This window comes from Primulina huaijiensis, chromosome 10 (genome assembly GCF_012295235.1).
Source record: "Primulina huaijiensis isolate GDHJ02 chromosome 10, ASM1229523v2, whole genome shotgun sequence".
Lineage (NCBI taxonomy): Eukaryota > Viridiplantae > Streptophyta > Magnoliopsida > Lamiales > Gesneriaceae > Primulina > Primulina huaijiensis.
In genome coordinates, this window is record NC_133315.1 from 1,000,939 (window position 1) to 1,013,543 (window position 12,605).

At 33.3% G+C, this 12,605-nt stretch overlaps 1 protein-coding gene across 1 annotated transcript; it reads right to left on the reverse strand.

Moving 5' to 3' along the window:
• Nucleotides 1–266: 266 nt before the first annotated feature.
• Nucleotides 267–6,072, reverse strand: LOC140986224 (DEAD-box ATP-dependent RNA helicase 7-like). The gene is made up of 14 exons (XM_073454308.1): nucleotides 5,430–6,072; nucleotides 4,817–4,951; nucleotides 4,288–4,428; nucleotides 4,082–4,193; nucleotides 3,815–3,885; nucleotides 3,507–3,661; nucleotides 3,252–3,363; nucleotides 2,840–2,941; nucleotides 2,647–2,707; nucleotides 2,384–2,552; nucleotides 2,205–2,301; nucleotides 2,024–2,121; nucleotides 1,259–1,392; nucleotides 267–679 (listed from the first exon to the last, which is right to left on the reverse strand). The coding sequence occupies exons 1-14, from the start codon at nucleotides 5,925–5,927 to the stop codon at nucleotides 450–452; spliced, it is 2,115 nt and encodes a 704-aa protein (XP_073310409.1). The 5' UTR covers nucleotides 5,928–6,072; the 3' UTR covers nucleotides 267–449.
• Between the last annotated feature and the right edge of the window lie 6,533 nt (nucleotides 6,073–12,605).

The following is a 12,605-nucleotide window of genomic DNA, read 5'->3' on the forward strand; positions in this document are numbered from 1 at the left end:
AGTTTCTCTTAAAAACAAAAACTGGGATTTTGGTCCAAAATATTTTTAAAAAGTAACGCTTGAATAAATAGATGTATCAAATAATATCTGACAAGTCAGATCATATGAACTGGATTTTGAAATTATCTTTATAAATATACTTTACTTTTGTTAAGCCAAGAAGAAAATAAAATAAAATAGAGAATAATATGTATTAATTAGCCTTCCCACAGGATCAAAGCTAATATTAATATTAAATTAAAAAAATACGGAGAAAATTGATACAATTCAACCAACCCACTCTCAAATTAAATTAAGTTAAAACATTTATTATCATTTAAAGAAAAAGGCAATAAAATGTTATGAGAGCCATTTGGTAATTACTACAAGTTTTCTTCAGTAACACAAAATTGTTATGCCTCAGCAGGGCATGCTGGATTGCCGGTACTCTATTTATACCGGATATGCCTTCACCATCTGTGGTTGGCATTGCCACGACCTCTTCCTCCACCACGGCCTCGCCGGTCGGAAAACCCTCCTTTCCCTCCTCTTCCACCAGAAAATCTACCATTTTGCCTGTCCGGGAAACCACCACGTCCACCACCACCAAATCTTCCACCTCTAGTGGCTGGCTCTCTTTGTTGTAAACTAGGTAATGATTTTACCACCTCCAAGTTCACCCCAGCAGCATTTTCCTGACCTACAACCATCATAATGCCGTAAACCTCAGTTATGTAGCAGCTCAGAGGAATCCAGATTATAAAGCATGTGAACCAAACCAAAACTATTTAGTATTGTTGTGGTTGTTTTGAGGAAAAGTCTTCATAAAAGTGATTCGACAACATGAATTGAGCTCTTGATAAGTGTTTTCAGAAGTTACATTTTTCAACCATAGATTTCACGTAAGTACAAACATGTCGAGTTATTTAATCTTTTTACATAGTTTGTGTTTGTGAGATACTTTAAAATAAATAATAAATTTTATTATATCAGAGTATAACAGAATAATTGGATTATTTCTGGAAGTGGTGATAAATAGAAAGGATTGTAATAATGGTCAAGGAAAAAGTGAAATGTAGGAAAAAGTATAGAATGAAAGTGTTGTTTGAGAAAATAAATTGAAAATGAGGTGAAAATTGTTTATTTCATTTCGATAACCAAGCATAGGCACTATAATTAAAGCCAACACAGGTTAGAGGTATTTCAAGGATTCTTTGCATTGCCGAGTTCTCCAGCTTTCACTAGACATCAACAGAGAAAAAGGATGGTAGGAACTCACCAGCAATGAACATGTCCAGATCTTCGGCAGCCACATCAAACACCGCGCCTTTCCCATCAGCTGTTAAAGAAAGTCCCTTGATTGACTCAACTTTTTCTTCGGGTAAAAATCTCCGTAGAATCCCATAAACATAGCTGGAACGTCACAATGTCAATAAGAATGGACAAGGTAGAGAGCATATCGATAAACATAAGGAGCTAGTCAAGTGCAACCAACATCTCGAGGCATTCATACATACCACTAATTATAAACCTACTACAAGCTGCTATAACATCAGACACAAAATATAGAGGTAATAACTAGACTGCAAGAACTAAGATGATTGCATAGACAAAAGACCATGGAATGTTTTCGCATACATAATACAAAATATTGAAATAACTACTCAGAGCAGAAATCTTACCACACCTCATATTGCAATAATATATCCATTAGACAAAAATGAGAGATAAAAACACTATTCATGCTTCGCAGAAGTCAACTAAAAATTTTAAGTAGTTCTCTGCGCAAAAACCTTGCCACACCTAATTCTCTCATGTTGCAGAAGTCTATTTGCTAAATTTATACAAAACTGCAAAAAAAATTCTACGTTTTAAGGGTAACTTGTGACATAGTGTATCACAGAAGTGGGGGCAACAAATCATAACATGATCTTGGGGGCAACAAATCATAACATGATCTACATACATGTAGTGGCCTTTCACATATATCCCAGCACAATGGAAAACTAGATTAATTAAAGAAAATAACTTGTAAAGAACTTACGATGGTGAGTAAATTGGCCTTCCACTACTCTGGAGGAAAACTGTAACAAAGTTCTCCATAGAAGTGAGAAGTGATCTGCTCTTGATCTCGGTATAGCCCTGCATGACCAACAGAAAACCTCGAGTCAACAACGAAACTCATAAATTTCCATGTAAAATAGAAACAAAAAACAAAAACTTACCGCAGCCTTGGCCAAAGCTTTTGCAAGTAATTCTGCTGGTGATAAATCAGATGAGTTCAGTAGCTCTTCAGCAGTAGCCTTGAACACCGGAATGACACTGCAAGTCAGAGAAATTACTATCTTTTTTAGTGTCTGAGAAAACATTCACTTCAAACTTTCTAGAGCATACTGCTGCATACCTATCAGAGATCTCGGTGATCTTTTCCACAGCTTCCAAACCAGCAGCTTTAGCTATATCGGCCGGTTGTGGAGCAGATATGTGTTCGAATTTCACACCTGTTTCTCTTTCAATCCTTGAAAAGTTTGACTTCCTTGGATCATAAAGCATTACAGCAACACCACTTTTGCCTAAAAAGGTTTCAACATACTTTCTCAACAGACATGCACCAAAAATATGAACTTAAAATGCAGAGGATCATATCATTAGCAAATCATTAATCACCTGCTCTGCCTGTTCTTCCAGATCGATGAATGTATGCCTCTACATCACGAGGAGGCTCACACTGAAGCATAACAAATATCGTCATTAGGCAGACTAGCGCATTTTCAGTGCAGTCGGGCGCTCAGCACCGCCTAGGCGGCCGTCCGGGCCGAAATTTAGAACAATGTGTGAGATGAAGAAAACAAAATAGTACCTGAATAATTAACTGAACATCATCAATATCTAATCCACGTGCGGCAACATTGGTAGCTACTAGTGTTGAAAATTTTCCAGACCTAAATCCAGAAAGGGTGACCTGAAAACATCATAACACAGTTTTAAAGGATCTCCATGTGTGTCTGAATTTTATTAGGCATAATTTGTAAATGGCCACCCTATACCAAAGAATCTCACTGCGACTGAAATCTCAATGAACCATTCAATCACAATGCTAGAAAATTAGAGGTGTTGTTAGTTTAGACATGAACAATAAACTCATCATAGTAGACCATTTCTACACATTGAGTAAAATAAAATGACAAGAGAGGACACACTTTAAACCAACTATTTTTCTTTATTTAACCAAAGAAGATAGGACACATTAGTGCACCAGGATAACATCTTACTTCCCGTGTCGCCTGTTGTATGTCCCCATGCAAAGCTCGTGCTCCAGGCAGTACTCCAGCTAGTGTAGAAGCAGAGTCCTTAGTCTCGGTGAAAATAATAGTGCGACCTCCACTATAGAAATAATCCCATGGAAAATTGGTGAGCAGATAATAAGATGAGACAAGAAATAGATAGGAACGAGGACGACCATACAAAACAACTAAATTTCAAAAATCATATAAATCATTGAATGCAGTTGACAGAAGCAAACCAACCTACTGTAGCAGCGAATGATATCAGGAATAAGCTGGGATCTGGCAGAACTAGAGCAAGGAAGAACAATATGCCTCACACTAGTGCTAGCCTTCATTTTCTCATTTCCAACAAGGTCAGTGGTCTTCTTATCAGGTTTTAAAAATTTAGCTGCAATCTAATATCACAAATACAGGTTTCATTCAGAAAAGGGGAAGGACAACTAACCAAAACGAAGGTTCGAATAACAAAATTATCATAGCATCTTCTGCTTCAAGGAAATCCCGGAAGCATGAAAAAAATAAAACAAAGAAATACAAGAAAAACTTACTTGTTTCACCCAGTCTGGTAGAGTGGCGCTAAAGAGGAGAGTTTGGACTTTGCTTGCATCTTCTACCTTACCTTCAAATTTATAATGAAAAGGAATTATAATCACTTAAGATTAAGAACAAAACTAAATTAAGATTAAGAATGAAACGAAGTACACTGAAGAAGTCTATAAATGAAGACAAGGTCACATCCAACACACAAATGCAAATGCCCAATCAATGATGTGGCAGAAGGAGAAATAGAAATAAATTTTGCCAATATAACATACCTAGAATAAGTTCAACATCTTCAACAAAACCCATCCTCAACATTTCATCAGCCTCATCAAGTACTCGGAACTTTAGTGCCCTGAGATCAATATTTCCCCTCTCTATGTGATCCTGCAGGATAAATTCCAAACTCACCGTCTATTAATAAACTGTATAAAATTGTCCATCAAACAGTGAGAGGAAAGTTGCATTAAATAAAGTAGACCTTGATACGACCAGGAGTGCCAACAACAATATCAACACCTCTTTTCAATTGAATTTGTTGTGGCTGGTAGGGAGAACCCCCATACAGGCAACATGAATTCAACCCTAATGCCCCACCATACGCTTCAAAGTCAGAAAACACCTAAGATCATATTAAGAAAGAAACGTAGGGACCAGAAAATGTATAAGACGTTGATAATCAGAAGAATCTCGAAAAAGAAAAAGAAAATTGGAGATATTGTATTGGAACCTGGAATATGTGTTCAGAACTTCGATTCAGGATTCCATACAGCAAAATTGAAATGACAGGACAAATAACAATTTTTTGGGCGATATCATTAAACTTTAAAAGAACATTAAGGGGTTAACCATCATGAAAATATAATCTGTGATAAACCAATGTCTCTTGGAAGGATAATATTAAAATCATGTATTTTTGTGACTTCTTTTGAATAAAGTAAGGAAATAAGGAAGTATTATTCTACATTTCTTCACAAAATTAACAGATATCCGAATATAGAAGATAATACCTGTGTGGCCAATTCTCTAGTGGGTAAAAGCACAAGAACACTAGGTGTCCTTCCATATCCAGTCTTCCGGGATGCTTTTGCAGGCCCATTTGTCAACGACTCCAATATGGGCAAGACGAATGCCAATGTTTTCCCCTGTTATCATACTTCCAGAGTTAAAGACGTGGAATGCATAGTCAATGCATAAAACTTTCATTAAATATAAAGGAGTTAAATCATATCTATTTGTTTATTCAGAGATGAAACAGTTTCCCACCAGAATCAGGAGAGACTAGAATCGAACAATTAGCATCAGAAAGATATGGATTTCAATAATAGTTACACAGACGAATGATTGACCACTGACAACCTACATCCACGTTCATTGAGAAGTTACATCCAGATAAAGTTCAATAGATTGTAATTTACCGATTACATCAACTCAATTATACCAGCTCAAATAAAAACAAGCTACTAACATCCTTCGTTCATCATGTCGCTGGAGAATATTCAATCGATAGAAAAACCTCCGATGTGAATTCAACCATGGGAAATCAAATAAAAATTTAGGAAATAGACATCAACTCACAAAAATAAAAAACGAATCCTCATTAAACCCCAAAAAAACCCTAACCTGACCAGTGCGTGCCCTTCCAACCAAATCCGAACCATCAAGAACAGTATTGAACGTCATCGCCTGAATAGGAAACAGCGATTCAATCCCCTTAACCTTCAAAGCATCCCTCAACGGCTTCGATATCCGGAAATTAGACACCGCATTGGGATTCTCCTCCTCTTCCTCCTCTTTCAATTTCATCCTCTTTTTCTTCTTACCTAAATCATTAATCGGCTCGCCAATCTCCATACTGGTCTCGCTCCTCTCCTCGTAATCATCATCTTCGACAGTTTCCAATGCCTTTCGCTTCTTTTCTTTGCTCTTTTTCAAATGGTTATTGGAATTCGAATCGTCTGGATCAGGCTCGGAGGTTAGTTTAGTCTTTTTGCTCGACCTTTTCTCTTTCTTGCTATTTTTCTCCACAAAATCCTCTTCAACAGAGCAATCCTCAGCCTTTTTCATCTTCAGCTTCTTCTCGGATAAACGAGACTCCGCCACAACCACGGAAGGCATCATAGGCTATACGTACACCAGTATGTACGTATGTATACGTGCGTGTGTATGCTGTGTGTTAGAGGGATTGATTGAGTTCCGCTGCTTCAGGGGGAGGGTGAATCGATGAGACGCAGCAGCGGAGAAGAAAGAGGAGAAGAAATGAGGTTTAGGGCTTGCGATTTATAGGCGAATAAGGTGGAGCGATTTCTGGCCGTTGGATGCGTCGGTGGGGACGTGAACTGAAAACAACGGGTCGATTGGAGTTCTGGGGGAGGTATTTGAATTGGGTCTCATTTCGTAACCAGGCCCAAGGCTAAAAGTTGTGAATTCGTGGCTTTAATGTCAGAATTTAAAAATAAAAAAAAAAAATAGTAAATAAACAAATATTACAAAATACTTTTAATATTTTTAAAAAAATTAAAATTTTTGAAAAATAACTATCGAATTTCGCTCATCGGGTCGGTTTTGATGAAATCGAACGACCACAAAATAATATTTCATCAACCGATTTAAAAAAAAAATCGGTTCGCTAGATTTCATTGAACATGTTCAGTTAATATAGTCATTTTTACATCATTAGGAAAAAAAATTGTATAATAAAAAAAAAATATCAGATGCTTATCATATTTTTTTTTTATAAAAACTATATATTTTAAATTTTTTCAAAAAATTTATAACTCATTTAAAACTGTTTATATACTGACTTATCGAATGTTAAGATAATGTTATTGTTAAGATTTGTTTCCAAATCAAGCAGACGAAGAACACGTTTCCTCCTCACAATCTATTGTACTAGAACTCAAACATAGAAGGAAAAATGAGGGACAAAGAGATTATGTGGTTCGGCTTTGAATTAACTACGTCCACGGGAGAAGACCAACTCTTTTATTTAATCACCAGAGAGTATTTACAATTACAGAAATACGAATAGCTTTCTTTTTAAAACTAAAAAAAATGAGTTCGACTGAATTTCGAATTCGAGATTTCATCCTAATAAAATTAGAATCTGATACCAAATGAGCTTGGCTGTAAGTTATAGACCATTATTTTTCTTGTAATGAAAAGAGGGCTATGTTGTTGAAAGAATGTCAGCCACATTTATGTGTCTTAAATTAAACTATACATATTGTATGATATGACGGCTATCACGGGTCCTATGATGCCTTAATAAATTTCCCCTCTTTAATTTCTTATAGACAAAATGTTGGCCGATCCCACTTTGCTTCTCGTCGATCCACACAATGAGCCCATTTTGTCCCAACATTTACTGCAAATCAAACAACGATTTATACAACTATTAATACATAATATTATTTTTGAGAGATAAATATTCGATCGGACAAATTTTACTAAAAATTATTATTATTTATTTCAAAATTATTATTTTTCATTACAATTAAGATTACGTTTTTCATAAATATAAACTCATAAAATCAACGTTTTTCATAAATATAAACTCATAAAATCAAGGAGAAGTTGGTGAAAAATCCCCGATCAAAATATTTCTTTGGGTTCACTCCCTACCCACAAAATTGTGGTACTATGTCATACAAAATATGGTACACTTCATGTGGAAATGTGGTACTAAAAAAATACTCAGGAACTGAACACAAAAAAAAATCGACGTCCCGTAAAATCAACTCAGAAAATAATTACTCTTGTCATAATTGTAGTGGACACCCTAGTTTTGTATGAATAAAGGTAAGTGGAATAGGGCACCAAGTGTAGAAGCCATTGAAAGAGACTGCACAGCCAACAATGTCCTTTTCAAGAACTTAAAAAGAAATAATAGAGGATGCAGGGGGGCCGACAAAGCTGGTGGCTCCGCCCAATAAGAGCCGCAGGCTGGCGACGGATGCGCCCCTGCTACGGTGTTTGTTTGCTGCCTGCAGCCACCGCTCTTCGAAGGCTGTGCATGATTCTTTAATTACTCGTAGGCTCTGGCCCTCCCTAAAGAGCCAGCTTTTGTGCTGTTCCAAAAAGAAAAATTCGTTTTTAAACAAATATTTTGATTATAACTTTTTCCAATCAATTTTTTATGTTCGTTATCTAATTTCACAGTTCAAATAGGTGCGAATGAATCGCATTGACCCGACTTGATTTAATTTTTTTAGGTTTTAACTAAGTCGATTATTCATTTTCGAGCTCAAACTCAACTCATGAAAATATCAAGTTATTCGATATCGAAAAAATCAAAAATTTGTGTTTCGTAATTTTAAAGAGTATATTTGTAGATTTATTTTGCATTATTTTTATAGACATTTATAAAAATTTCATAGATATTTATGGATTTTGTAATTTATTATTGATATTTTTTTGATTTATTTGTTTGAATTAGTATTTAAGCTCGAATAACTTCTATTTATTTAAGATATTTTAATCTATCAATATAAATAATTTTTATTTACTTGTTGATTTGATTTACAAAAACTATAAATAAGTCACTACTGTATTTATTGCAATTAAACTTCAACAACTCAAGTCAATTCATGTTTAATTAATTAATCAATGTTTTTGAAAAATATGTAACTATCCTTCAATATAAATAATTTTTACTTATTTATGTAACAGTGTGTTCATAAATTTTTAAAAATACGTGAATCACAACACACACATATATATAACTCATCGTGCATCTGATGAGTTGTCACTCATTTATTGGATGTATAGTTTAATATTCTTCATCACATATAATATATATATATATATGTATATATGTAGAAAAAAATAACCTTAATTATATATCCTCTAAACATAATCATGATATATAATTACTCGAATAGAACAATTTAAACTCGAACTCAAATCGAGCTCAGTCAAATCAAGCTCGAGCCAATTTTTGACCGAACCGTTCACAAGTATCTTGACTTGCTTACACCCCTAGTTCTTCCATATTTAATTCTACATATCATATACATCAAATTTCAAAATTTATTCAAATATACATCAAAATTACTTGGATAAATTTTCTCTCGTATTTTTTTTTATTGGAATTCTTTTTTTCCTTTCTATATTCGTCTTTGAGAGACTCAATATCCAATGTTGATATATTATGTTGTTATTGATGCAATGTACCTTCTTTTTTTTTTTTTTTTTAAAGTGATCTAATATGTATTTTAGCATATAAAAATTATTACCCATCATGGTTGATGGATATAGCTCTTTTAGACTTAATTAATGAATAATTTGTTTTCCTAAAAAAAGTTGTTTGTAATTCTATAGGTAATGAGTATGTCTCTTATGAGACGGTCTTACGAATCTTTATCTGTAAGACGGGTCAACCTTACCGATATTCACAATAAAAAATAATATTTTTTCATGGATGACCAAAATAAGAGATACGTCTCACAAAAGAATACCCACCGTCTCACGCAAATTTTTCATATGTAATTGAGTTTACAGAATGACTCTAACTGCGCAAAAACACACCGTAGGCATGATCAAGAACATGTAGGGCATGTTATTGAATAATGCAAAATGCACTTCTTTCCAAAATTTAATTAAAGTCCAAAAGTTTAAATAGACGAGTTTAAAATCTATATATATATGCACAGAAAGTAACGACATTAAAAGAAACTCCTCTAAATCGCAAATATGGTAAGCTATTTTGAAAACATTGACCTTTCACATGCACTATTTTTCTATTCATGAAGCCAAGGGATCTTCAATGAACCATGGTGATATCATAATTAATTTAATCGCTAAATATCATTGTTTCTATCATTTTAACTTACTCTAGTTTTTTCGTACAACCAAAAATGTATTAAATTAAAATATTATAAGATCACTAATAAGAAATGTTTATATCTGGAAAATTTTTATATTGTTTTACAAAAAAATACATGTTTCCGAAATGATCCAATTCAAATATTTTAAATTATACAACAACTTAAACACCGTATATTTTCCCAACAAAGAGAATTTGCATTCCCATACTATTCTTACCTCAATAATATGTCGATAGAGATGTCAAAACAGACTAACACGACAACACAACGAGCCTAACCAAATTTTATGTGTAATTTTCCCAACTCACCATATTTTACATGGTGCTACGGTCTGGCGAACATAAACTCTGTATACCAATTTGCAACTTATGGAAACATTATATTATTTGTAAAACAAAAAAAAAAAAAAGGCTTGCCTCTACGTTTTGTTTCATCTTGTAACATCAACCATTATATTATCAGTTCTTAAAATATGGTTTTAACATTAGTCCATGTTTGAATTAATTTTTCGAAACGTAGATAGATGCAAACCTTCTTGCCAAAACAAAGCATCAAGTCTATAATCATCAGAGAAAGAAAGCAACTTTCACAAATGCATTGCACTAGTACTGCTAGGCAGCTAGCTAGAGGAAAAAAAGATACATCTCTTCAATTATAATTAATATGAATCCCAAAAGTGATCATAGACTGTGATAAATATCCAAAGTATGGACCACTCATTTCCAAACATATAACCAGATATGGAATTGAGTTCAAAGAATCACTCGGACCATGCAAAAACGTAGACAAAGAATCTGCAAATTTGAAAAACTCTGAATTAGTTCATCTTATTAAATAAGGCAAAATACACTTATGTCCAAAATTTAATTATTACAATCCAAAAGTTTAATCATCTATGCATGCACACCAACTTTTTTCCCTTATTTAATTTTTGGGTTTTTTTTACTATTAATTTCTACAGAAAGTAACAAAGTGAAAGCAACTTCTCTAAATCACAGATATGGTAATAAGGCTATATATTTTGAAAACATTGACCTTTCTCACATGCAGTATTCATGAAGCCATGGGATCTTGAATCATTAAAAGTGTTGTACTTTTTTGGAATCTCAATAATTACCGTGCAGTAACAAAGAAATCTCAACGTAGAGGAAAGGGGACACTGCAAAAATCTGCTTGCAGTCAAAATGAAATTTGGCGACAAGTTACAAAATATATTCTCTGACCATGTATGTATGTATATATTATTTCCCTTTATCAGCAAAGCAAAATTCATTAAAATGATACCCTTTAATGATTCCATACATAATTATGAAAACTTTATTGCATTGTCACAGTCCGGCCACTGGGTAAATTTGATTTTCTTTTCAAGATTATGATCAGCAGAATGGATTCTGCCTTGTTTGTACACAGGTGAAAAGTTTGTAAAATTTTTGTAAGAAATGGGTGTTTTTAGCCATTTAAAATGATATATATTCTTTAGAAGAGAATATTTTTATGTTTAAAAAAAAGAAAAAGATTCGACATGTATTCAATGGTAAACTCAACTGGACTTTTATATAAGGATTTTTCGTTGAGTTGAGTTTTTTAGCATTTGGGATGAATTTTGCTTAGTTTACTGCACAATCATTATGGGCTTTTACATTTAATTAACCAAAATCTTGAATTCAAAATGATTCAGTTAAAAAAGATGTTCGTCGTTACGTTTGCATTCTCAAATATGATCAATGATAAATTTAGTCTTTTACGCATACAAAAATCTTGAAATCAAAGTGATGTAATTTATAACTTGAGAAAAGAAAAAAAATCAAATTAAGATCAGCTTGATCGGGTCATCAGAATACTATTTTTGAGTAGTCGGCTTTTAGTTTAGTTGTTTGAGTAATGTTGATTAATCATTAATTCAGCAAAAAAAAATCATTTTTCTAATATATATTAAGACAAAGTTGAAATAATAGAATTGATTGATATTTTGCAAATATGATTCCCATTATAATTTAAGATTTTAGTCACATTTACATATTATATATTAAGAGAAGAAAATATATAATATTCCGTACTAGAACCTTTTCTGGCAGTAGGAAAGTGGGGGGAGAGTGGAAATAGCAATTTTTGTTGTGTCCTTTAAACCATCCATTTTCTGACTCGCTCTAATCTACACAGCACGCCCTGCTATAATAACCACGCGTACACGATGACCGTGCATCGGACGCGCGACCACCCTATCACTATAGGACCACCGTGGTTTCCCCACTCCACATGCATGCATTAGTGATGTGCTCGAGAAATGTTTCCTACCAAACATTAAATGGCTAAAAGAAAAGTTAGTAATTAATTTTTATGAATATTTATTATTTTTATAAGTTCGAAAAAATATATAAAAATAATAATAATATCGAAAGTCCTAAACTTTGCCTCAATCAAATGTTCGAGATCGGCCGAACTCGATATCTAAATCTAAAATATTGAAATATGTTGGTTAAATCGTCGTTCTCACTTATTAATTTTGACAATTTGATTTTATTAGCGGAAAAATTCCATAATGACTCCAAATTAAATTGCTAGAAAACAATAATCGATTGAGTTGAGAGATCAGTATAGATTGTTAGTATAAAGTCTAAAAATGTTGCTTAGTTCCGTTTGGTTTATGTGACATGACCTCAAAATTATTTTCTTGAAATATGTATAACAAAATACATTTTTTTATATGATTTTAAAATTTCATTTATATTACGCATTAAATTAAAGATTTTCAAAACAATATGAATTTCATTAATAAAATATATAATTTAAATATGTCAAAATGTTGTATATTAAATAATAATTATAATTAATTATTCATTAACGTACAAAAAACCAAGAATTTGGGGTAACGGCGGTACGGCTGACGGCGGCAGCGAATCAGCCCATGACCCGCAACGACTATTTAACGTCGCTTCACCGCCGTTTATCTGTCACTATCCGTACACTGAAT

Coding starts and splice junctions, on each gene's coding strand:
- LOC140986224 (XM_073454308.1), bottom strand. CDS start 5,927: ATGATGCCTTCCGTGGTTGTGGCGGAGTCTCGTTTATCCGAGAAGAAG. Junction 2,708..2,839: donor ATGTTCAGTTAATTATTCAG/GTACTATTTTGT, acceptor GTTATGCTTCAG/TGTGAGCCTCCTCGTGATGT. Junction 2,122..2,204: donor AAGCTTTGGCCAAGGCTGCG/GTAAGTTTTTGT, acceptor TTGGTCATGCAG/GGCTATACCGAGATCAAGAG.